General features: G+C 36.7%; 2 protein-coding genes across 13 annotated transcripts in view; both read right to left on the bottom strand.

Annotated features, from left to right (window-relative positions):
* The window catches only part of LOC129578379 (potassium voltage-gated channel subfamily B member 2), a 93,784-nt gene extending 82,028 nt beyond the window's left edge, over positions 1 to 11,756 (bottom strand). For 2 of the 11 annotated variants that reach the window (XM_055466856.1, XM_055466852.1), the window contains exons 1-2: positions 11,349 to 11,728; positions 7,841 to 8,425 (exon numbers count right to left, since the gene is read on the bottom strand). The gene's annotated coding sequence lies outside the window, so the exon portion shown is untranslated. Of the gene's footprint in view, positions 1 to 7,840; positions 8,426 to 10,669 lie in introns of all 11 variants that reach the window. The other 9 variants (XM_055466861.1, XM_055466853.1, XM_055466860.1 and 6 more) reach the window with 8 other exon arrangements.
* Positions 11,757 to 12,908: 1,152 nt separating this feature from the next.
* Positions 12,909 to 26,127, bottom strand: LOC129578378 (uncharacterized). Of its 2 annotated transcripts, XM_055466848.1 has the most exons (14): positions 25,378 to 26,127; positions 23,112 to 23,288; positions 22,250 to 22,665; positions 17,817 to 18,030; positions 16,456 to 17,738; positions 16,229 to 16,371; positions 15,730 to 15,837; positions 15,357 to 15,604; positions 15,021 to 15,279; positions 14,567 to 14,948; positions 14,160 to 14,304; positions 13,676 to 14,070; positions 13,390 to 13,588; positions 12,909 to 13,304 (listed from the first exon to the last, which is right to left on the bottom strand). In XM_055466848.1, the coding sequence occupies exons 2-14, from the start codon at positions 23,283 to 23,285 to the stop codon at positions 13,158 to 13,160; spliced, it is 4,113 nt and encodes a 1,370-aa protein (XP_055322823.1). In that variant the 5' UTR covers positions 23,286 to 23,288; positions 25,378 to 26,127; the 3' UTR covers positions 12,909 to 13,157. The 2 variants fall into 2 exon arrangements, with proteins under 2 accessions (XP_055322823.1, XP_055322824.1); XM_055466849.1 differs by lacking the exons at positions 22,250 to 22,665; positions 23,112 to 23,288; positions 25,378 to 26,127 and adding an exon at positions 18,174 to 18,384.
* Between the last annotated feature and the right edge of the window lie 730 nt (positions 26,128 to 26,857).

Consider the following 26,857-nt stretch of genomic DNA (forward strand, 5'->3'; position numbering starts at 1 on the left):
GAGAACGAGGCAATGGGGATAAAAGAAAACAACCATTCAACGATGTTTTCGACATACCCAAATGATAATCATTTGATTTCATCGATTATGTAGCGAATGGACGAGAACGAATAAAAGCAAATCGGAGATACATTGGCATGGGTTGGGGGGGAAGGAGGGGTGGTAGAATAAATACGCTGAACTTTATGTATCCAAATTGAGTAGTGAAAAATCATGACATTTTATCTATTTGGTCGTTTCACGTGGAAATTTCCCATTAAACGTAATCGCTTCACTTGTACGAATGCGTCGTTTAGATCCAGTGAAACAGACCGATTCACATCGAACTTAGTTCAATTCGATTGCTTCGCATTGAAAAGAAAACAAATGCGGTTGTTGTACGCGTTACTTGCATGTAATGGCTTCAATTTGTGTTCATTTTAATTGAAGCTCATAAAACTTTGATGCAGCAAAGTGCCATAACGCCGACTATATGGATTTGGAAACATAGCGGAAAAAGACAGAGTCGTGTGTGTGTAAGAGAGAGAGAGGGAGAGAAAGATTGACAGACGGCAGGCTTGAGCCTCGAACTCGAACTACAAGGCACATATAATATCATATATCATTTATGTGATTTTTGGTTTTCCGTTTTTCCTTGTAACATTCATACACATCGAACTGAACTGAATCACCTACAATATCATTTTGTTGATGTTTATAAATACCATAAAATATTTATTATAGCACATTGTGATTCACAATTTGTGAAGTATGCTAAACCGATCTGTTGTTTTGATTTTCCTAAATGAAAATTTCCACGTTTTTCGTTGTTGTTGTTTGTTTTTTCCTTCTGGCAAAAATTCATTCTCTCTCTTTCTGCGAATGCGTTGTCATGTGAGCACACTCACTCGCATTGAAGTGATTTGTGTGTTGTGACCTTTGGAAAGCAGCACAAAACACCGTAAACATTTTTTTTAAGCTAAGAAAGTATTGATGATCATTCAAATGTTGTAAATTTTTACACACGGTTGTGGCGCTTTTCGTGTGAAAAACACGAAGAGAAAGCGAGACAGTTTAAACAGTTTCACTGTGAATATCACTCGGCACTTTTATGTGGCTCTAGTTTTCCTCGGCTCTTCATTTTGTCAATAATCGAAATTGTTCCACTCTTCACTTCAATGATACGTTTGATTCGGTGTGTGTGCTTTTTTTCCCTTCTGTTTTGTTTTGGGCCGATAAAATTTTTGACACTCATTTTAACGGTTTGAACCTTTTGGTTTTATTTTTTGTTTCGCATTGTGTAAATTCTTTTTGAGTTGTGATTTTTTTTTTCGATTTTGGGGCGTAAGCTATTTATAAAATGATGACGACGACGAGGACAACAACAGTAACAACAAACATTTTTGTAGCAATGTCAAACAAAATGGTTATTTCATTGGAAATTAAAATGGATTTGATAACCGAATTTTGATTTGGCATACATATTTGTAATTCGATGCGGAAATTGCTGACTGCATTTCCTCATCGATAGAGCATATGCAAGCGCCATGCGTTCAATCATTCGGACTCAATAAATTGGCCGCTCGATATATGTGTATATAGTATTTTGCACGGTTTGCGGTGTATCTCTACGTATTGTGCATTTCTTTTTGTTCATTAATATTCGAAATGATTTCAATCGAAGTGAATGTTTTAAGCAGTTTTTCGAAATCAAAAGGATGTATTAATCGCCAGTCCTCATTAGAATTCTATTGTACATAATTTTAGCTAATTTTGTTTCAATGAAAAATGCATATAATTGCATGGTTCACATAGTGTGTGTGTGTGTGTGTGTGCGCTTTTTGTTGGTGTTATTTAAAGTGCTGTTGTTTAGAATGGCACTTAATTCAACAAGGAGGTGAGAGGAGACATGCAAACCAGGAATCAATAAACATTATTATGGAAGAAAAACAGGAAAGCCCAGTTTGTTGGAACAAAAGGCAATTAATTGGAATTGTAGCCGCGTTCTTGTGTGTGTGTGTATGTGTCCATACCCTCTCTCCCGTTCGTTCGTTTTCACTCATTTTTCAGTGAATTGTTTAAATTATACAACTGGACGTCGATACGATAATGCACATAAATTTCGCTTCAATTGTAAATTATTGCCAAGTCAAAAGAAAAACAAACACATAAATAAAATTGGCGTTTTGTGAGTGCATTTGGGCTTCGAAATCGACGACTCGCAGGGTTAGTACTTGTGCGGCAATTCCATGTACTGATATCCACTGAATTCAAATGAGCATGAGCCAAATCGCATTTCACCAATCTGTTTGAGTATTGTGGTTATAGTATGCATGCCACAAACCAACCACATATTTCAGTTTTCTATCAAACCAAAACATACACACACACATACACACACACTCTCTCTCTCTCTCTGCGTTTCTATTTTGCCCACCTGAGAGCGAATGCGGTTCCAATCAAAGGAATTACAATGCAATAATGCTAACCGAAATAGAAGAAAAAAAAAGTTCAGCATTTGTGTAATTCCATCCGAACCGAAACCAAAAACAGACACAGGACTCCAATGATAGAGAAGAAAAAAGAGAGAATAGAATAGGGAACGAACGAGTAACACAAACACACAAGCATTAGCACACTCAGCATGGGCGCTAAAATGCCTCATTTGGAATTTACGCCGAACACATAATTTATTTTGGCCTAAAATGGAACAACAATAACAACGAAAAAGCACCACCATCCGAGCAACACCCGCAAAAATATGCTTGCATTTACACGAAAACCAAAAAGCCAGAAAGCTTTGAGAAAGAAATTCTGGAGAGAAATAACACCACCACCATCGAACGAATAAACATTCGAAAAAGAATGAATTGGGGAATCTACATACCTGTATGGAAGCGTTTTGCTTTTCATACGTTTTTTTTTGTTCGGCGTTGAACGAAGATTCCATACCCGCAAATGGACGGAAATTACATATTGAAATCGAGTACTGTAAGAGTATTACCGCAGAAATGAGCCTGCTGTCAGTCGGCATGTGATGGTGGTGTAACAGCAGCAGCTTAAGGTTTCTGCTGTGTACACGTTCGACATTTGTACTTGCACGATTACACAAATGCATGCATTGTTGATCATGTTTTTGCCGTCGAGTTCACGCTCGTTCAGGCTTTTCATACACACACACACACACACACACACACACACACACACACCCTTACATAGAGGGAAGGCGAAAAATGTACAGAGCGTATGTGTATTCTTTGAGCCAGTGTCTGCTCAACGGGTGGTCAGCTCAGAGCGACCATGCTTCTTATGGACGAAATCACACCAGGAACATATGAGAATCCGTGTGTCTATACAATTGCTTGGTCTCTTGCTCCTTGCTTCTACTTGAACGAAACGATTTTTATGATACACTATCGACACGTACTGCGATAAAAGCTTATATAAACAATGTTATTATATTTGACAATATTTGACTCGATGTCAATGACGATGTGGCAGCGCCACCTACAAAGATTCCTTATTAAAATAAGTGGAACTATTGAGTGCGTGCACCATATCGCACGTAAATTTTCAATATGGTAGCGCCCATAGAATTGAAAAGTTAACCAATTTCGTAGTCACAAATTATCGCTGTACGTATCGACAGGGGTAAGTGGTTTGAGTGTGGGTTTCTTTTGGCAAATATTTTCCAGCAATTCACTGTGTATATCGAACCTTAAAATTCCACAACAGAACACATCCAAGTCAACTGTATGCAGCCATGATGAAGAGTTTGAAAGTTATGCTATCAAAATATACAAAATTAGGTGGTTTCGTTATGTAGCCATTGTTTAGGATTATTTTCAATGGTTTCCCATTCACTCTGCTTCTCTCCTGGTATTCATGTAACACCAATTTTCTTCAAGTCTCGAAACGCTCTGGTTATGCCGTAGTCGTGGTTGTCGTCGTTATCAGTCTGGAGAGAATTCAGTGTTGTGCAAAACCGCAATCGATAAAATGCCAAATATTTCACAAAAATATCGACGACCATCGAAAACTATCCGAAAATTGTGAGTATGTTCCAGAGTTTGGTGTGTGTCGCCGAGTTTATTCCGTCTTGACAACATTCTGGGCTTTTGAGCACACAGAGGAAACTGCGAGAACATAAATTTCAATGCATTATAAATAAAAGATGTTTTATTCGGTTCCGAATGAGCAACGAACAGAAAAAGAAAGAGAAAAATAACCATCGCCACGATTGTTTCTTGTGTATGCCTTATTCTTGGTCATTTTTTTGTTTGTTCGTTTCAATGAAACGTATAGAATTGCAATTTATACGTTGGGAATATTTTTGGTCGAATGCATCGTTTGAAGTTTTCACACAGCGAACGACAACGAGACAATATGTACGCAAGGGAGAATGCATTGCAACACAGAGCTGCAAACGCAAACCAAAATTGAACTCTGATTCAAATACAAATATACCATCAAAAAAAGAGCAGCAATTCACACAAAATGTTGGATTTGTGACAATGATTATATGTGTCAACTAAACCATTTGAATGGTCGAAGCTATGATGATGCGGCTGGGTGTGTGCAATGTTCAGTGCATACATACAACACACAGTCTAGACGCAGCCGAATGTTTATGTGCGTTTTTCTTTCGCATTTTTCGTATTAATGCAGCAAACAGAGGAATAGTGAAAAAAGAATCAAGGCAAAATTCGGCGGAACGCCAACTATACTCGCGGATTAAATCCGAACATATACACATACACAGACAAATATATAGAAAAACAAGCGTCGAACTGGCATCCGAATAACGATAAGATTGCTTTCTTGCCATCGACTCCGCTAAAACGTTGTTTTCGTTGGCGATAAGGTGAATGAATGGATCGGCTCGGCTCGTATAGTAATCAGTGTTCAAGTATGATAATGTGCACAGACGTCCTCGTTTCAGGAGGACAGTCCTCGTTTTTGATAGCTGTCCTCTCGTCCTCGTAGATTTTAGAAATTAGGTAAAATGTCCTCGTTTTTACCGGTTGAGCAAATTTCAAAAATTAATTTTAAAAACACGGAAATATGAGGGAAAATTAAAGACTAAATTGAAAAATTCTTCAAAATACATAGCTTGTTCAATTTAAAATTGTCAACAACAAATTTCGCCTCGCTTCGCTCGCCTTTTATCAATTTGCTTTAAAATCTATCGAATTAGATGGTACTTTTAAATTGAAATTATCAAAATATATTGCAATAAAAATGCAAGAAACTACATATATATTTAGGAGATTAAATTGAAAATTTTGGCTCGCTCCGTTCGGTCTATTTTGAATTCTTCCACCGCCTTTATTATGTTTGAGTTTAATGTCTTAATTGTTAAAGGGCCAATATTGTGACTAATCGAGATTTGTTTTTAAGAATCACTGGAGCTTAGTAATCTTGATTATTAGGCCACAATATTGTGTCTTTAACACAAATTTTGGTCCGTTCTGAAAAATCCTTAAAATAATCCATGTAACGAAGACAGTGAAAGCAGCATACATACACATTAAAAACAAGAACAAAATAAAAAATGTATCCATTCGATAATCAAAACAGCCGATAAAATATCGTTGAAACATGTTTCGATCTTCAAAAAACATGTGACAGTTCTTTCTTAAAAGTAAATAATAATAATCAAAATTCAGTACTCTACCCTATTATTCATGAAATTCCAAAAATTGAACGTCCCCCTTTTTTCAAAATGAAGAAAACGTCCTCGTTTTTCGTGAGGAAAATCTGTGCACATTAATAACAGTAGTATGTTATCGCCGTGCCATAACTCAATCTTAAAACTATGACAGAAAAAAAATACGCTTCGTTTGAAAAATATGAATCGGAACAAAATACGCCCAACAAATGAAATTATAGAATCTGCCGCTTGAAAAATTGCGAACGAGCAAATTTTTGATCGAGAATTAAACCCCATTCTACATATTTTCCAATTGTTGGGTGTACAAGCGCTCGTTTTGCTCGCTCGTACGTGTGCATGCTCTTTCAATGACAAGTATTAGACGATGAAAAATGTTTAGAATTGTGTTTGTCGCTTTGGCTTTGGTGTGCTTTTAATCCGGTTGTTTCTAGGGGTTAGACACCAATTTCTAGTATAGCTAGTTTGTTCAAATCGGTTCAAATATGCGTTTAGTTTCTTCTAGTTTTTCTAGTATACAAGCAGTAACGCAAATATTCTGCTAGTATTTCTAGTATCGTACCATTGCTTCCTCCATAAGTATAGCATTGCCAATGCATTTCTTATGGAAGGATTAACGGTACTTTGTTGTCCATAAAAAAACCACTGGCAATGCTATTCTCATGGAAGAGGCATCACTCATTTTTTGCTAGTTTTCTTCTAGTGTTATTTCGTGTCTACCCCCTAGGGTTGTTTGCTTGAAATATCGCCATCACAGACCTGCCGACTGCGGTCGAATCGAATTCCATACAAATGTATTTTGGTGTACCCAATTGCTATTCAACGCACTGTATTTTGGATAACGCCCAATTTAAGGATTCAAGCTTTCACGTTGAGCCTGGTCTTAAAAACGAAGACGATGACGATGATGAGGATGACGCCGACGACGACGAGAGGGAGAGAGAAGAAAAGAAAAACACGAATGAAACGAGCTGTAAAGTGTGCTTTATTTTGTGGATTTTCGATGACGTTACTCAGTTTTGTCGCTGTACATATTTTGCAGAAGGGCGATCAATAGAATGAGTTTTGACGAACGCGTTGTTGCAAAAAAAAATACACACCGAGAGAATAACATAGCTGAATAACAGATATAAACACAACCGAAGAAGAGACGCACATTGTGTGTGTGTGTGTGTTATGTTTGCGCGGTTGTGAAATACAATTGCTACACCACAACAGTACGATTTCATGGGGATCAAGTCTAAATAGCCATCGAATAAATAACATTCAGGAGATTATTTTCTACTTAGAAAACTTCATAGAAGGTCGTTGTGCGACTGCAAAGCGTTTGCTTTATGATTTTTTTTTCATCGAATTTGAAATGCCAAGCTCCACTAACCAAAAACTTATTAAAAAATCAAAAGCATACGCAGCAATGGCATCGGTACGATTTTCGCTCATGCCAAAGTAAAGAGTGAGTGAAAAATTGAAAGAGAGCTAGCACAGGAACGAGAGAAATAGAGAAAGACAGACAGAGACCGAGTATGTGTGTTCAATGAGTCGAAATGTTGTTTGGCTTCTAAGCCAAAAATGAACGAGATGAACTTTTCTCTCTTTGAGTATGCCTCGTTTCTGATAAATGACTTTGGCCGATCTTACGGGTATTTCTTCTGAAAAATGAATACCATTATCGGGTATATTGCTATGGCAAAATTTCTCTGTTTCTTCTTCTTCTTCTTCTTCTTCTTCTTCTTCTTCTTTCTTTTCTTCCCATCTGCCAACACCCTTTTCATTGACGTGCAATACACCGTTTTATACATTAAATATATACATAGATATCTGTGTGTGTGCTTTACACATCGTATTCATTCTCTTTTTTCGCATGATATGCTTGTTTCCTGTGCCTATAACGATGCCATGATTCGGCAACAGCTCATCGGTCCAAATATGATATAATCTCTCTTCCTCCGGTATTCATTTCCTTTGTGTGTTTTTTGTGCTTTGTGTGTATGTGTGTCGAGTTGATATTCCCATATTCGGGCAAATACAGTCTATCGACGTCGAAATGTTCCGAAATTATCATAAGTAAATTGAATGGAAACTAATCCCCATCCATATCCCTGTCAAAATCGAAACTCCATCGAGCTGGTATGATTTCACAACTAAATGAACTGGGAGAGGTGGTGTAATAAAATTGTTGTACGCACTTACCTTGAATAAAATGTTGACTGATGATTGTTGATGTGATTCTATGATCAATTAGGCCAATGTACGCGCAAGTGTTTATTTGATTTATTTTCTAAGACCGTAATTAAAATATTAATGCGCCCTTAAAACGTAATCAGTCGGTCTGCAAGTGGTTGATGTAGTTGGGGTTTATACATGAAAAGACTCTCTTTCTCGACGGCTGTTGAGCTGTTGTTACGGTTGTTTTGTGTTAAACTTTATTTTTTTTTCTCTGAATGCAGGTTTCTTCTTTCGAATGGTTCTATACATTAAATTCATCAAATTTCCACGTCTTTGCCACGGCAATTCACATATTACATTCTTTTTATAAACCAAGTGGTAAACAGTGGATTTGTACACAAGTCAATCGCATGCCGTTTTATTTTTTTCTCGGTATCGTCGAAACGATCCCGCGTTTATCATACACGAGCACCAGCTATATTGGATATAGCATATTTGTTTAAATAAACAGCGACGACACACCGTTGATGTTCAGCATTCAATCAAAATTGTTTGTTCGTTTTAGTTCAATGTTTTCACTTTACACTCCAGCTACCCGCTGTATAAATGCTACAAAATAAAAAAAAAAACATCCTTTAACACAAATGCGAGAGATAGAGAGAGAGAGAGAGAGAGAGAGAGAGAGAGAGAGGGAGGGAGAGAGAGAAAGAGAGAGAGAGAGAGAGAGAGAGAGAGAAAACATATCGTGAAGAGAGTTGGGGAGATGGCACGAGGTGCAGGGAGGAAATACAGAGGATTTTAATTATCTGTGATATTCATGATTACGCGGTTTAGTTTTTCCATTGTATTGTGTTCACACGGTGTTGCCCATAAACAAAATGAGAGATAAATAGAGAACGAGAGAGACTGACTAACTAATTAAGCTGAATTGAAATATATGCATATATATTCAAATGATGTGTATTTTGCACGGTGAACGCTAGTATCAATTTCGCTTTCTGTACATCACCACCAAACATTCATTCTAATTAATTCAATTTTTTTTTCTCTACTTTCCCATTTAATTTATCCTGCGGAACGGGTTATGTTCCTTTGTTTGTTTTTTTTTTTCTGGGTGCAAAAGGCTGCTTTTTGTGTGATGTTTTCACAGTCGCAATTGAAATGAATGCATTGCGAAATGTACAAACCATTAACTGTGTCACTATCGTGACATTGTGTTGCAACGAGACAACGAAAAAAATAAATAAAAGTAATTGAAACACATCAGGTGGATCTCTTGAGACAACATTTCAATGCAAGCTAGAAAAAACAGTATCTAGGTTCAATTCAACGTCAAAGACAATTCGTAGACATGAAAAACGAAGAAAACGTGTGGTCTGAGTCCAATAAATGGAGGCCATTGGCGTGGGAGTACACACAACAAATGGATATTGGACGAATATGAGTAAGACGTTCGAGTAAGACAAATCACCCAGCGAAAAAAGAAAATCCGGTGCACTGCTGAATGGTGAATCAAATTAAAATGTATAGCAAATAGTTTTTCTGGTCAGTCAATGGTCATGGCTCATGACAATGCACTTACGAGAAGAATTCTATGCTATTCAAACAAAAGGCATAATCGAATTAAAGCCAGCAACGACACACTCTCGCACACAGCATCCCTACGGCTGTAGCATACATGCAGCACTATATTTGTCTAGTGAACTTCGTGCCATTTTCTTTCAATGTCTTGCGCTTTTATTCGGCCCTCGCATCGTTCGCTCTCTTTTTCACTTCACTGTGTGTCGCACTCTCGATTTCGGCCGCGACTCTCCCATAGTTTTTTTGTGTCGCATCACACACACACACACACACACATCACTTGTTTTGCTGGGCCACAATTCGATTTGCAACATCATTTATCATTTAGCAATGAATTTTTCGTAGTTCATCTTCGTTGGTCGCGTCGAGTCGTTTTTTCTCTCTACATCTTTTTATTCTTTTCTCTTCTTCCCATCATTCTCTATTGCAACTTCTCAGTCTATTTGTGTTGACGTACAACATTGAAACCACATTCAGATCAAAAGAAAGAAGAAAGGAACAAAAAAGGGCCCAAATCGAAAGAAAAACCGTGTTCTAGTCATGGCTCAGACATTGGGCTCGACATTCATCGAAGCACAACACGCATACACAAAACAGCTTGTCCAGCATTTGATGGTGGCGCACAAAAGCTTCATGCTCAAAAGTAATGAAACGGAGAGACAAGACTCGCGATGAAAATGAGAAAACCCAACATCAACGGAGAAACAAAAATAAAGAAGAATACGAATACAAGACTCGAAATGATTTGTACTTTTGTATGAAAACGGCATGAATCACGAAAAATTCGTTTCACTTGGCTGACGAAACGATACTTTTAAGGACGAAATGTTTCATCCTATTGATTGTCAAGTGGGAATAGATTTTCGGAGCGATTTTTCTCTCTCTCACTCTCTCTCTTTCTCATTCTATGTCTGTTGAGATGTTGTGGTCTAAATCTACACAATCTAAACAAATGCGGCACCGTTTCGCTTTCACGAGCACACAGTGAAACAAAAATCAAACTTCAAAAAATGTAGCTGTATTTACTTCGTTCGAAATTGATTCCAAATGATGGTGATGATGTTGCGTATGAAGTCAAGGCAAAATAGACCGTATTGTACTCAATTTTGTAAAAAAAAATTGATTGAGGTGGCTTCCGACGGAACACTACACAATTTGACGATTCTCTTTATCTCTCTCTCTCTCTCTCTTTCTCTCTCTCCCTCCCTCTCTCTCTCTCTCTCTCTCTCTCTTTCTCTCTCTCTCTCTCTCTCTCTCTCTCTCTCTCTTTACATTTTTAAACAATTTCGCATTCTTTTTTTTCCTGCAAATTGGCTCTATGTCTTCTACTGTTTTTTTTTCCTTTTTAGCCACCATTCACTCTTTAGAAGTGATTACTTTTTTCTTCTTTCTTCAGTGCATTTCATGTTGTTTGCTGTCACCTATTTCTATTCCCATATTCAGCCACCGAATAAATTATGTGCTCCAGTTCTTATGGCTCAAAGTTAAACAAAAACAAAGGAGAAAAAAACAAAATTTGCTCAAAATTGAACGTAATTTGTCGAAGTCCATTTGGTGAAGTCAAGGGAAAAATGAGCTCCAATTTGATACTCCTTTGTTCATTATATCCCGATATTTTCGAGTTGATTTCCCAGCCCATTCGCACATGTTGATTTAAATTCAAAACTTCACAACCGTACTGTTGTTTTAATCAGATTATCAGTTAGGCTCTCGCCCTCTCCATCTCTATCCCTCTGTGCCCCTTTTTCGTGTTCACTTTGACTATGTGACGGTGACATGAACAAAATAGTAGAGTTGAAATGAAGAAAACTTTTCTACACGGTGGAACACAATTCAAAATCAGACAAAGTATGTTAAATTTGTCGTTATAATTTAACTTTCTTATTTTTCGCTTTCCGCATACATTTACAGTTGATATTTTGGTTTTGTTCACGTTTTTCATATGTCATACCGTTTTAAAATTCTTATCAAAAAAACAAACGAAACGAAAAAGTTTTTCCGGGAAAATGGTTTTACAGTTACAACAGTAAACAGAACCACCAAAGTCAAAAGTTCACTTTTTTTCTCTTGCTCTATTTTCTCGCTTCGCTGGCTGTCGTTTTAATTTAGCTAATAACTTTTTTCCGTCCGCTCTCTCTCACTCTATGTGTCTATAGGATATTTGAAAATGGTATTCAATATAAAGTAAAAGTAGAGAGAAAAAACACACACAACACGCGAAACACTCAGTCTCTGTGTAAACATGTGAGTCGATTGGTGCCCGAATCTCAACTGATGGACAGACTCGAAAAATGTCATATACAATAGAGGCGAACACACTGAGCGATATACGGCAACAGCAACAGCAACAACAACAATAGCAATAACGACAATATTAACATCAAGCAAAACTGAATTGCACGCGCGCGAGAAGAGCGAACGAACTGAGTATGTTCGAACAAAAAGAAAGTTGTTGTTTTTCTTCTTTTTTTCTCCCATGTAGTGTATATATTCCCGAATTGCTGTTACTACTGCTACAGAAAGAGAGGGAGAGCCAGAGAGAGAGAGCGAGAGTGATTCTCCGTCAAACGAACATCGAGCTCAGTTCGAAGCACAAAAAAGTAACGCATTTTCCACGCGCATCTTTTACATATCACACAGTAAAGCACAAAAACACAGAGCATTATACTAATACCAAAGCGTGTAGCGGGCACAAGGAAAAGTGAAAAGCACTCACAACGAATGTATATACATATATGTGCGTGTGTTAACGGGAAAGCACGCTTCGGAAAAAGCGGATAACATTTTTAGTGCGACAAACTCATAGCGTAGGGCATGCACGGAATCACTGGATAGTAAGTAGAAGCAGTTCGGGTATTCGAATTCATATGGGAATGTGGGCTATAGAACAACTACGATGGACGTTGCATGTGATTTTTCGTTGACCGAAAGATTTTTGTTTCATTTTGTGGCAAACGTTTGACAGGCAAATCATCCAAACATGTTACCAGAAAGCACACACAAATTCGTTTACGCGTTCAGCAACGATGCGATGTAGTGCTCGCGTACATACCGATTTGTATGGAACAAAAACCAATTCGTATGCATATGTTCTCGCTACGGAACCTTTACTGAAAATGTTCACCAGAAAATGAGGAGCAGATACTATAAATTACACACTCACTCACTCACTCACTCACACTCTATCGCTTTCACGGTTTATGTGTAGAGAGATTCGAATAGTGTGGCATTTTCAAACCGTCTGCTCCATGTGCACGGCAGCTCAGAGAGAGAGACAGAGTGAGCGCGTTGAAACAAACTCAAGCAGTGTGAAACAAATCGGCGAAAAATTCGGTACAATCAAATGCAATGTCAAAGCGTCTGAAAAAAAAATGAACCATAGCACGGAACGTATTGCTGCTTAACGGCAATGGCGAACAAAAGATAGGGAAATTAAACCGCTGGCCAATAACAATTCTCAGAAGAAGAAAAAAGAACGTTTCAACGAGAAGAAAAGCACACCGTATAAGCGTCGTTTTAACAAATAAAAAGATTTATTCTGAGTTTTTATATAAAATTTTGTGTTAATCCATTTGTACGTACATAGTTCACATATCAAAATAATACTTATCATAAAAATCATTTGATTGTGGCCCAAACTATATATATTTGGTTAGTTTACGGCTGATTTTATTCAATAATTTGAATAAGTTACACTTGTATAGTTTTTTTTTCTCTCTCTCTCTCTCTCTCTTTGGTCGTTTAAATGCAGCTATATGCGTTAGTTGCGATCATTAGCTGACCGTGGCTTCGCTTTCTTACAAACCATCACATCGGCAATGGTTTGGAAATCATAATCGGTTGGAATATCGTGGAATTTTTTGCGTCTTTTTGCATCAGTGATTAAACTGCCCCACACCGGAGCGTTCTATAAGTCAAATGTAGGGATAAAAACGAACAAAAAAAAATAGCAATAGCAAATCGAGAGTAAAATGTCGAAATGAATGTTTTACCGAAATCGATGTGAAATTTCCACAGATGACCAAGGATTTTTTGGCACGCGTCAAAGCCACATTCAGGCGTTGCGGATTCGCCAGAAACCCAATGCCAATTGTACGCGTTGTACACAATATGATGATGTCTCTTTCTTGACCTTGATACGAGTCGATTGTATTCACTGGAATATTGAAAGCGGCAAGTGTCGCAGAATTCCTGTAGAATGCAAGAGAAAGAGAAAAAAAGTGATGCATTTCATGTAAAAGATTGTAGTAAATGGTTTCAATGTGTCTGAGGACTTACTCCAAGAGAGTTTGAAGCTCTTGACGTTGTTTCGCGTAGGGCGTAATGATACCATATGAGAAATCCTTTGGATCGGCATGTTTCACCATCACTTTGAGCATTGATACCACAAATGCTGCTTCTTCCATATTATAGTAATGGATATGATCGTTATTTGATTGAAAAAAGTTTAAATTAAAAACGGAATAGGAGCGAAGCATGAAATTATCGTTTGACGATGGGGCTGATGTCAGCCGATTGCCATAGAAGTAATGGTTCGAAAAGTGGCAAATATCGGGATGCATACGATATTGCGTCGTCATCGCATAAGTACTTTCGGCCATTGGACCATTCTGTGAGATGGTATCATATAAACGAGCGAACAGCGATCGTTCCAAATTATTTTCACGGCATACCTACATGAAGGGAATTAAAATGTTTAGTGACGTCTGAATAATGGTGTTATTTTGAAATTTCTCTGCAAAAAAGGCAAATGAATGAATACCGGTGAAAGAACGACGGGATTGAGTTGTTTTGAGTCACCAACCAAAATCATTGCTGTTACATTATATTGTAATGGAACCAGTGTCCATGGTTCTGTACACTGAGATGCTTCGTCGATGAAGCAAACATCGAATTTCTTTATGTACCTGCAAATCGGAAAATGCGCTTAGTTTCATCTTTCTTCATTTGATAGATGAATTGAATGGTTTGGAGCGAAAATGTAATACAGAAAAGTTGAGCGGAAAATGTAAAATAAAAAGGGATAGCTATATAGTTCACTATAGTTTACTATACAGTTTACTATATAGCTATCCCTTTTCCGCTCATTCATCATCGACAATTTTCCGCTCAACTTTTCTGTATTACATTTTCGCTCCAAACCATTCAATTGATATTAGAGATACGTACTGTTTCAAATTAATAGCGCTGCTGAGGGTGGAGCAAACGACTCGAGCGTTTTTCATAACCTCATCAATTCCATTCGACTGTGAATTCAATTGATTGCCAATTGTCTTTTTGGCCAACGTTTCGTTGACTATGGCCAACCTCTTTTGTTTATCTTTGAGTCTATCATGTAAAAACGTGTTGGTCGTACTTTTATCCTTGTTCAACGTTTCAATTTCCCGTTGTAAATGCTTTTGCTCGTCTAGCAATGTGCGCGTATGCTGATCGAACTGTGTTGGTGACAATGGCGTATCATTCTTCAAATTTTGCGGCGCAATCCGTCGAACATCTGGATGCATACTGTTCACCACACCATACCGTACCACATTGAGAAACTTTTGCTTTTCTGTTGAATAAAATGTGAATTTTAATAAAATTGTACGAGAAATATACCAAATCCAATGAATGATTCACATACCATTTCCGCACATTTTTTCTCTAATGTGCATCAGCCTCCTTGCTATAATATCAACAGCGGCATTGCTCGACGTCAACACCAGAATTCGTAGTTTTCTTTTCATTTCTAGGCCAAAGAGTAGCTGCAGTATGATTGACACGATGAGTCTCGTTTTGCCGGTACCGGGAGGTCCTTCAATTAATGACAAACTGATATCTGTGCCCAGACACTTATTGTAAATCGATCGTAGAATTCCCATTTGTTCGGCATTCAACTTATCCTAATCAAGAAATAAAAAATTATGTGTTAGTCAAATATTTGGGCATTGTCATGAGACAAAAACACAATCAATCTTACATATCCCGAATATGAGAATTTCGAGGAAACTCGATTTGGGATATTTGGTTCTTGGTAGGATTCGGGATCGAGAATTAAATTCTTAAATGGAGTTCGATCTAAATAGAAGATCGCATTGAACAACTTCAGTTCGGTTCGAATGTTGGCAATCGGTGTTATGTACATCGTTTTTGATTCACCATTTTTCAGTTTGACCACCGATTCGGATGCTTCCATTGTGAGGTATGTGGTTTTTGAATAACCTGACGCTGTAAAAGGAAATATGCCATGAGATAATAAATTGCAACAAAAGATTAATTAGTACCAAAATGCTCTCAATTCATGAATGAAAACATTCTCTTTGAATTTCAATTCGAAATAATAATATTCTTACTAGTAAATCGTTGAACTGTGACATAGGCAAAAAATTTCGGACATTTGTCAGCTTCAACAAGAACAAAATCACCAACATTAGCTCGCACGTTTGCACCTTCAACAACAACTGCAATGGATTGAACATTTTACTGAATTTTTTCCAAATGTTAACCAAATTATATCAAGAAAATGTTTCGAACAGCCCGGGCATGCCAATCATAATTGAAAATAAGCATATGCACTCAAATCTACGCTTTGTACATTAGTTGCTTACACACAACCGAACTAACGCACGTTCTTCTTTGTATCATTCGCAGAAACACATTGAGTATACAAGAGCATTATATCGAAACCAATGGTTCTAGATCACATTGTCCACTGTTTCCGTTAGTTTGAGTTGTGTGTAAACACCCTTGTGCAGACGTTTCTTTGAAATACGGTTTGTGTTCACAGGAAATAACTTGATAAACAAATAAATTCTTTTATGAAAAATTAAAATCAGAAAACATTTTTTCCACCTTGAACATGAAACACGTATCGTTTTCTTTCAACTCGTTTCGAGAGTTCCATCGAATTGATCCTCACTTCGAAACGATTTCGATTTCGATTCTCTGCTTGGATCGATGACCATAGCTCATGCTTGAGAAGCGACGTCACATTACTGCAAAAATATACCAAAAAAGTATATAAATTCGAGAAAATGCAACAAAAACTGATTGAACCAATGGAAAAAATAACAACTCACTCTTTGTAGACATCAAATGACGCATATTTGTAGGTAAGTGGGTTGATGACTAAATTCACTCCATTGATTGGAGGTGTCACATCTCGTTGTGTTAGCCATTCCGGTTTCCATTCGGTAATGTCTGTGATGATGTTGTGTAATGGATCATTTTCGAAGCTGTTCAAGCTGTCCGTATCGTGTTGCCCCAACGGTTTGACAGGTGACTGAATGATATCGCCAATATCGTCTCTATCTGGTGTGTATTCACGAACGGTGGGCTCATCAGCAGAAAAACGAACTCTTTTTTTCGGTTTTGTGCCATCAATCGGCCAACCACCATTCGGGCTGCGCAATATTGATTTGGTGTCACCAATGTGGTAAAATTTCGGCACATGTGCGGTGCGAACCTTTTTCGGCTTAAACGAGACTTGCTTAAGAGCATCTTCAAATGTTTTTTGTTTTACGACTGGTTTCTGTTTGACGGCAAAGGGATCAAGCCGATCAACAAAGGGCCCCTGATTTTCATTTTCGCCTAATGCTTTTGAAGTGCTTGCCACACTTTTGCTTGCCACGATGACTTTCATCGTCGAGTCTGACACCGCTGGCTGGGCATATGTACTGGTCGATACCGAGTTTCGACGTACCTTTTTCGATGGCTCTAATGCGACGGCGGACACCGAGTTACGACGTGCCTTTTTCGCTGGCACCAACGGTATAGCTTCAATTTGTTTGGTAACTTTTCGTTTATTGTTTTGCACCGATTCGGTAACCTTTTTGATGGCCAAATCTTGATTTTGGGACAACTTTTGCGACCAACTGGATTCATCGTCTTCCGAATCATCACTTGCAATGAGAATGGAAAAGTCATCTTCATGGTTTCCGAATTGATTTTCATCTGGAAAGTTCACTTCCTGCTTGATATCCATCAGAATTTGTTGTGAGTACATCAATTCGTTGTCATCATGATCGTCATGATTTGACACGTCCTTTAATAGCACATTTTCGGTAGGCATATTGGAAATGGGTATTGGTTGTTCGACGACTACGGGACCTTGTTCGATGTTGCCATTTACAATGACCGGCTTGACATCGTTTTCTTTCTCATCGTCACTCACCAAGTCGATGACATCGTTCTCATGGTTGACCAACGTCACATCTTGCAAATGAAACACATAATAATTGTCCCAATTTTCTATCATATCGAAAATAGTCTTATCACATCCTAGGCCGATCAAATCATCGTGTTTCAGAACGAAATTGTCTGATTCGACTCTGGTATCATTCACATACGTGCCATTTGAAGACTGGAAAAAAAGGAAATAAAATTTTATTCCGTTTGTTATTCATCACACAATTAATCATTTATTTTACCACCCACTAACCTTGTTTGTGATCACAACGGTACCATCGGGATTCAATGTAATGACACAATGATCGCGACTGCTTATTGTGGATATTGATGTGATATCCGCCGTTCTATTTCTTCCAATTGTCGTGTCGCCTTCATTTAAATAAAATAGTTTATTAACACCGTCGTAGTTTATACGATTGAGGCACCATTTATTGCTTTTCACCATTTTTGCCAAAATGGCTTGCCTAAAATAAACAAACGACAGAAAAAATTGTATTCACAAAGACAAATGCATGCTTGAAACAGTTTGAGCAGAAAAAAAATGTGCATAATTTTTGCTGCGATGCCGATTTGTGAATACATGAACAATAACCACTTTGATACATACTCGGTTGCTCGAATTAATGATTTTATGGCATTGATTGTCGCGATGTTATTTCAATGTGTTAAAAAAAGTGAATTTTCCTATTTGTTTCTAATACCAAACACGCGATTCGGCTTAAACAAGGGATAAAAACCAATTTTGCCGAAGATTTTCGCCACAAACTGCGAGGGAACTGAATTTCAAAAACATATCCATCCAAAATGTAAACGTCACTGTCAGAATTGAAAGCGAACGTGCACAACATATCCAATTCCAAGAGAGGGCGCTGATGGTATCATTTGAGTACAAATTCAAATGGGTTTTTTCGAAATAGAAGTTTCGAACTTAAAACTTATATATATACGAAAAAGAATCTTGTTAAGAAAAAAAATTGTTGTTCAAAATGTTGATATCGAATAATGCATTTGTTTCGTTCATATAAAGAGGTGCTACTAACAAATATTTGGTATCAGTTATCGTTTTAAATCGACATTTTTTGTATGCATGCAAATAAATAAATGAAGGCATTGCTGTTCATTTCATCATATGGTGAAATACATCAGTTTTCTGTCGATAAGAAACAAAACAAAACAAAGGATTTTTTCGGTCCGTTTGAATGTTTATCAAAAAAAAACAATAAAAAAATTATTTTATGACAAAGCGACTTTTGGTATCATTAATATATTCATTCCTATGCATTATATTATGCTTCCGTGTCATTATGTCAAGAGAAAAATGGAATTGACATCTTTTGTTCTATTGCATGTCCATTGTTTGCTGTGGGAGTTTCCGCTATAAACCCATTAGGGATTATTCACTTTGAAGTGCAACTTAGAATGAAATGCATGTTGATCGATTGTGTGAAAGGACAGTCCATTTGGGAGAGTCATTTAATGGAGCCATTTCTATTATAGTTTATCATAAAATCATAAAAATGTGCAAGAGTCTCTCTTTAATAGGATTATGGAGATTGTTGAAAACTGTAATAAAAAAAAAAGTCGATAGTTCGTTTCTTCTGTGCTGCTTCTCACACGTCATTAAGTATTGATCTATGTGTTGCCAATCCAATCGACTTTTTATTGCGAATAAGAGAGAAGATCGGTTTGCAAAAAGAATGTGAGTATGTAAAATGACTGGAAAAAGGTTGATAAAGGGGAAAATACCAACTTATACAAAATGGTTTCGATTTGTGGATGCAGCCAATACGAAGAATGTGTGTAAGATTACTCAAAATGTCCAAAAAAATCCAAAAAACTGTTCACCAGTCGTAAATCACACAGAAATGGCTAAAAGAAATAAAACAACTCATTGAAATCATAGAGTGAAACAACGAACGCATGTTAACTTCAAATAAAATTGCTTCAGTCCATAGAATGGGAACTTTCGTTTTTTTGGGTGTGTATAATGAAAATATGAAAACGGCGTTGAAAGTTATTGCTTTTTTCTATGTTCGCTGTGATATTTGTTTTGGTATAGAGCGAGTGGTGTTTTCTTTCGTTTATATCTGTAGTTTACTCTGAAATAGATTTTTGGGTGGAAGAGTTGTTTACATCCCGTTGTGTTTCGGGTAAATTCGATATTTCGTTAAACACACACACTCAATGCGAATGAGTTCAAACTTCTTTTTGAAGGACAAAACGCATCATATGACATTCCAAAGAAAACCATGTGCCATTCGCCACACGCACGCTATTTATGGACAGGAGTGGTTGATACACACCAATGTAAATAACAGCTTTTAACCGCTGCTGCAATTATCTACACCGCACAAAATACCAACTTAATCGATTTTTGTTTACCTACGAAACACGATGCGCATTTTACGCGTGCAATAAAAAAATGCAACGTGTGAACGAATACATAAGACAATCTTTCAGACGAAGCGCATTACTTGCATCCAGCTCAGAATGTGTGGTAAAAATGGGAAAAAGTCACGTTTTATAGTTTTTTGCGGTGGTCTTTTGGTATTCGTTTTTCTTGTGGGCTTATTCAACGGAACAAATGGGCCAAATCTCAAACATACTCCGAGCATGTATATGGAGTTTCAATACATTACATTTGATACGGGCGTCTAACTCCATCTACGGATTTTTCCAGTAGCTGTGAATCGAGTATATAACGATTTCAACTATTTTTGGGCGAAATTATCTCAAAAATATACAAAAATGAGTTATTTGTTATGCGAACGCTCAAACGGCTACTGGAAGTGTACGCGCAAATACACGCACTCGAGTGTATTGTAAATTTGTCATCTAGTAACCATTGCATGTCTACTGAATCAGTGCGTACATTAACAGTAGTCGTTTGAGCGTTCGCATGACAAATAACTCATTTGAGCGTTCGCATGACAAATAACTCATTTTAGCATACTTTTGAGATAATTTCGCCCACAAATAGTTGAAACCGCAACTCAATATAACACAACTGCTGGAAAAATCCGTAGTTAGACCTTTCAAATACGTCATGTTCTCGTTGTGATCTCAAATATAAATCGCGACGAATGGTCATAAAGATTTTTGACGTTATCGTTGCATTAAAACGCTCCGATTTTTGTCCGGAATAGTAGGATGATTTATGATTTTGGGCAACACCTTACATGGCTATCGATCATTCTGCAGTAATATCAAAGGGTTAGACACGAATTCATACTCGACAAACACTCGCCGATACTAGAATCTACTCAGTGCTACTCGGTGCCATTTGGTTCAGTGTAATGTGTATACTGTCGAAGAACTGTCAACGTCTACTGAGTTTTTTGAATAGTTTCGAGTTTACATTTAAAATACATAGATGTCCTCGGTACTACTCGGTGCAAAATGAGACAAATTCGTCAAAACTTGTACGGTAAACTGCGTCTACCCCCTTGAATAATATTGAATGCATCCTCAAAGCGACCTAAGTCGTATACAATTATTTATGTTTATTAGTTTTTCGATTTTAGTGTGGAAAGCATTTTTTAATTTTTTTTTTTTAAACGAAATTCGGTACGCTGGCATCTAGGGGGATTTAACTACGTGAAAACTTGTAAAAAAATGATATAAACACGCACGAAATTGTTACATTCACCAGAGAACTTGCATGATTCCACTCAGTTGACAAGTTCCGTATTAAAACAACATGCGCGAACGCGCGCGAGTTCGTGTGCAAACTTGTAGCTGGACGACGCGCACACATCAGTCGTTCCATTTATTATATCTGGATTAACTTTTTCTTCAACACTTTCTCCAGCTCTTTAAAAATATTTCCTTTGTCCATTTTATAATTATAAAAATCTTTGAACTTTTGGAAAGGATGTGAAAAATCTTTATACACGTAAACAACCGATTTTTAGCTTGAAACGCGTTTTAATTGTCAAATAACAACTTGAAAAACGCGCAAAACCATAAACAAACTTGTGTAAACTTGTGACCGTGCGCGTCAGTACGTACAAGGAACGCGTCGAACTCCCGCGAATCAAGCAAACTGGCAAAAAACATGCTGAACTCGTAAGAGTTAAATTCCCCTAGGCTGGCATATTCATGACTTATGTATTTACCCGCATTAAATCTTCTGATAATTTTTCGGACTTCGAACCTTTTTTTCTGGTTTACTTTTCCCACCGACTGTTCCTTTTTTGCTGTTTATTTAGGGTTTGTTTTTGACACTAGTACATTTTTTTTCCGATGATGTTCTGCATCAAATGAAACAGTTTTTCCGATTCATTTAAATTGTTCTACTTGATGCCCGCTGTATGTTTTTTTTTTCAAACGTTCACATTCAAAATCAATTCGGATAATTTATTGGTATTGAGTGAAATCGAATGGGATAAAATGAGAAGAAATGCTGGTTTATTTTTAGAATGATTTTCATAGGTAGGGTGAGAATTTTTTCCTCTCACAAAACTTGTGAATCTTTTTCACATTTGAAACCAATTTATGAATGGATTACTTAAACTCTATTCGACATATGGATTCAAAATCCTTAAACGATTTTCGCCGTGGATCTTAAACTCTGTTGGTTTCTATCGAAAACATTCTAATCACGTCAACCAAATTCACTTCATTTGTCTTAAACAAAGAGTTGTGTAGGATGCAACGATTCAACTGAAACTAAATACAAACCTCTGTGATGCAACGTGTTGATCTCTTGATATCACCCGTGCCTCAGGCGACAAAATTTCATTGGACTGTTCTGATGTTGAAGATCTTGGTGCGCAAAGAACAAACGATTCTTTGTGCATGCGTATATTTTGAGTGTGATCTGCATCGATGTTTACGTTCATAACGTCAAAGTCATCATCGTTGTCGTCGTCGTCATCATCATCAATGGGCTGCATTTCATTAACCACTTGAACTTGTGCTTGTTTTTGGTTTTCAAGTGCTTTATTTTCTCCCATGAATTTCTCCAACACCAAAAACGATCGTTCATCCCATAGATTCTTTGGAATCTCATTTTGATTTCCCAAAAAAATCTGGTCTCCCGCCTTTAGCATGGCCTTTATCACTCTCTTGCCGTTTAGATAAGTTTCATTCGGTTTCTATTGTAAATAGAAAAATTAAACAATTGATTAAAAGTTTTTTTTCAATTTGAAACTAACGACGTTCAATAGCAACGCCAGTGAAACAATGCACCGCAGGAGCACACACTGTGTGCCACACAGCAATAATCGTCTTATGACGTGTGCGAATGTAAGAATGGAAGCAAAAGAACAAAATGAATTGTCGTATAGGAAAAAAATATGATAACCATTGCTTTTTTGTTGTTGTTCAGTAGCGCTGCTATTAAGTGAGATAAATTTTACATTGACAGGCATTATTCCGCATTTATCGTCATTTTTATGCATTAAATTGCCACTGAAAACTTCAATATCAATCTTTTCGCTTTCAATAACATGTTCATGCAAACGTCTGCCTTAAAAGGTTTACATCAATGTGGACGGTACCTGCTACAGCAGAATGCTTGATCAATGTTTTTTTTACTCACAATTTCTTGTACTTTTATGGTTCGGTCTTTGAAAATGTCTATGATACAGTGTGCTGTATTATAAACGGTTTTCTGTCGCAGAATTTTCGTGTCACCCATGTACAAACCAATGATTTGTTTGGTTTTTTTGTTTTCAAGAAACCATCGTTCGCTCTTTGTCCTCTTGATATTCATTTTCTGTAAGCAAAGAACGTTACGCTTATTTTGAGTGAAATGAAACAATCGTTTTGATTGGTTTTTTGTAAGTGTAAATACTGAAATTTGTCGTAGTAAAGAGTAAATATCTACCCGAGCATTCGAAACATTCGGAAATAAACATCTGTGTTTGAACGAACCACAGATTTGTCCGTACACAGTCGAAATGGTCTCAGAGTTAATTTTCAAGCTTCAGAAAAAGTAACAAAAAATCGTTTCTTCTGCCTATTTTATCTGGTTCTATGTGTGTGTCATTGTGTTTATTTCGGGATGTGCAATACAATTCAAACAAATGCTACATGTAACCGAAAGAGTGTTGTTCCCAATGCAATGCCAGATATTTGAAATTCTATCTCTTTCGATGGGTCATGCGTAGTCATACTGTGATTATGTCACTCGAACGAATTAAAAAGCGAGGCAAAAAAGTCGTAAATTTTCCTAACGGAAATTTGTTCGATGCGAAACATGTGCAAATAGAAATGTGAGCAAAGAAAGCAATAAAATGAATTTTTAGAAGAATGCGATTGGCTGTTTGGCCGTAAAATTGTTCACCCTAATTTCCTAAATCGCTTTGCTACAAACCTTATGCTGCATTGTATCATAAAATATTTATTTTTCTACATCGTATTGCGTGCTGTTAGTTCAAGTATTCTGTGCGCGTGAATGTGAGATTAGTCATTCGATGCAAGTCAAAATTTTCAGGCATACATTTGAATATATTGATGAAATGAAACAAACGGACCTCGATATGACATGGTTCTTAACTGTGCGGTACAGAGCATTGCAATAAAAGGTCATAAAATCTAGCAATTGGCTTGGAACGCATGTTTTAATTCTGTTATATACATGAAACCGAAAGGCTCAATTCATAAATATACATGAAAAACAATGAAATAGTTTTCGAGCTTCTAATTTTTCTAATTTCGTTACCCATTTCAAAATATGATTAAATAAAATTGAGCGCTATAGCATACTATAGTATGTGGGTTTGAAATGTGTGGGAGTTCCGGATAAACTGCTGCTTCTTTTTTTTCGTTTCATGACCAAACATTTTCTGCCCACTGAGCGTATCGTTATGACCGATAGCGAATGCTCACACATATACAATACAAATTTAGCAAATCAAATTAAACCACATTTTAAGAGGCAAACACAACCGCGTCTGTTTTGAATCAGAAATATATTAAGAAATACATTTTCATAAAATCCGTTGACCAAAACTGAAATTAATTCATTCGCTTTAAATGTTGATGTCGAATAAATAAATAACAAACTCAACTTTCATTTAACCTTGGATTATGTGGTCTTCCATAGTATTCAATTCATCTTATGGTTTTGCTATTGTTGCTATAAGGTTTTTTTGGGTCTTAAAATGTGTTTCTACGCTAAAATTTATCTTCTATATCGAAAATCAACAAAAACAACATATAAGCAATTTTGATATATACAATGTTGTTGATAAATATGTATACAGAAAAGTGGCACGGGAAAAGTAAGTGACACAAATACAATTGGTATGAGTTAGTGTACTTTTGAAATATTCAATCACAATGAAAGAAATATAAATAAAGGAAAAAATTAGTTCAAATGGACGTAATTTTTTAATGAGTCATATGATATTGATGAGTGAAGCGTGATTGAATGTTAAATGCAAATGCAAATGCAAATGGGTAATTAATAAATACATTGTATCTTTCGCTTGCTGACGTTTCACACTCACATTAATCCCAGTAAACCTGTTCATTTGCATAATACTAAGTAATATTCTGCTATTTATATCATGAAAATGGCATACTCACTATTCTGTGCTGTACTGTTTATTTAAATATGCAACTTAAATTAAACTTGATTATCTATATCGACCTATAGCTTCCCTGAATCTCTTTCGAATATCTGATTTTTCCTGCTATTTTCTCATTTAACTTCAATTTGTCTTCCTAATTTCTATCGTTGTGCATTCGACCCAGTGTGTATTCGTATTTCGAATGCATTTTTTCAACTTTGGAATCATTTATTTATCAAAAATATTATACGGGCTCGATAAAAACGAAAATATATTATAAATTCTCACCTTAGTTTTGCGATCGGTTTGCTATCAGCCGAATTGAAAAGTTCCGTTGTCTCATGGAAATGAAGTTTTTTTTTTGATTTCAATACTTTGTGGAGAAAAAGCACGAAGCGTGTGCTGTTGTTGCTAATATTATACTACTGAACGATATATAATTTATATACGACGCAAACACTGAAATAACGCACGCGCGTCTGCCGTTCACTTTAGAAGTGAGTTCATTTTTCAAAGGGTGTATCTTGTCAATTTGAATTTATGCATGGCTTGCTTTGATTTCCAAAGGAATCCAATGGAGCAAATTGTTTTTTTCTACAATCAAAATGATAGTTGTTAAGCACATTTAATTCACTCAATTCATTGCTTGCCCATATATGAATATTACCATCAACGTATTTTGTCTTATTGGCATGTATGTCTTGAAGTCTTATGGGCGTTTCGATTGAGAAGTTTTGGCATATTATCCACTGTTTGGGGCTGGGCAACTAATAATAACCAACGCTTAATTTTGCTGAGTGACGCCCAACATGTGTAAAGGCTTTGCTCTGGTTTGTCGGATCATTCGACTCGAATATCTAACTGCGCAAACAAATATTCGCCTTCACACGCACAATTCACTAAGAGATCGAGAGGAAATTTGAGAACGAGAAATGCCGTCTGTTTTAAGTCTTTTTCTAAACAGTTTTTCAATTATTCAAAAACAACGGTGCGATACAAAATATCTTCCCATCGAATCGACGGCCAATTTTAAACTGTGAACAACAAGCGGTGCTCAACAATTTTGATCGAATTATGCGATCAAGACCCACACATACACGATTTCTACACATGCATCGGTAAAATGAATTGGGGCAAATGTCTCATGAGTGAAAGTTTTTTTTATGGTTGTCGTAAAGTTAAAATTCGAATTTTTTATTCTAATGAAGACTCGGCACGCAGAAAATATAGTATCAGATGGCACAATTCAATATTTATTCCAGGGGAACAAAGCTATGAAAGCGTTAGTCTCAAGAAGTTGTTGCTCACTTCTGTTTTTCCGTTGTCAGTTTAAACGTCTGGATAGCCATCGATCAAACGAGAAACAATTCAATCTCCTTTTGTGCTCTTATCTGTTTCACAAAGACTGTAGGACATCATTTGAATACTAACTGATAAGGCATATGGTTGATATAAAATGAAATCTTTGACTGATTCCCTTTTGAAGAAGATAGCATTCTTAATTTATAGAATGATGACCCTCGTTCGATTTTTCTAATCTCTGGTATCCTTTCGTTTTGTTTTTTCCAAGAAAATTATAGACAATTTTTCCTCCTTTTTCTTCAGACGCCAAAACCATTTGATTCTGCCCAACAAAATTCAAACTGAACGCTTGAAGAATGAATTCAACAGCACAAGTGCAATTCAATGGACATAAATATACTATACTATAATTTTCATGTTACCATAAAACCCGAGCTATGATCTCTATCTGGACGGGTCCACCAAG

The sequence above is a fragment of the Sitodiplosis mosellana genome, unplaced genomic scaffold (genome assembly GCF_009176505.1).
Source record: "Sitodiplosis mosellana isolate CC-2019 unplaced genomic scaffold, AAFC_SMos_1.0 Smas_scaffold_6226, whole genome shotgun sequence".
NCBI lineage: Eukaryota > Metazoa > Arthropoda > Insecta > Diptera > Cecidomyiidae > Sitodiplosis > Sitodiplosis mosellana.

Excerpts from the sequence above, each read along its gene's own strand:
- LOC129578378 (XM_055466848.1), bottom strand. The coding sequence starts at position 23,285 with ATGAATATCAAGAGGACAAAGAGCGAACGATGGTTTCTTGAAAACAAA. Across the intron at positions 14,949-15,020 it reads AGAAAAAATGTGCGGAAATG|AAAAGCAAAAGTTTCTCAAT; the intron begins GTATGTGAATCA and ends TTTATTCAACAG. Across the intron at positions 13,305-13,389 it reads GAAATTTCACATCGATTTCG|AACGCTCCGGTGTGGGGCAG; the intron begins GTAAAACATTCA and ends TTTGACTTATAG.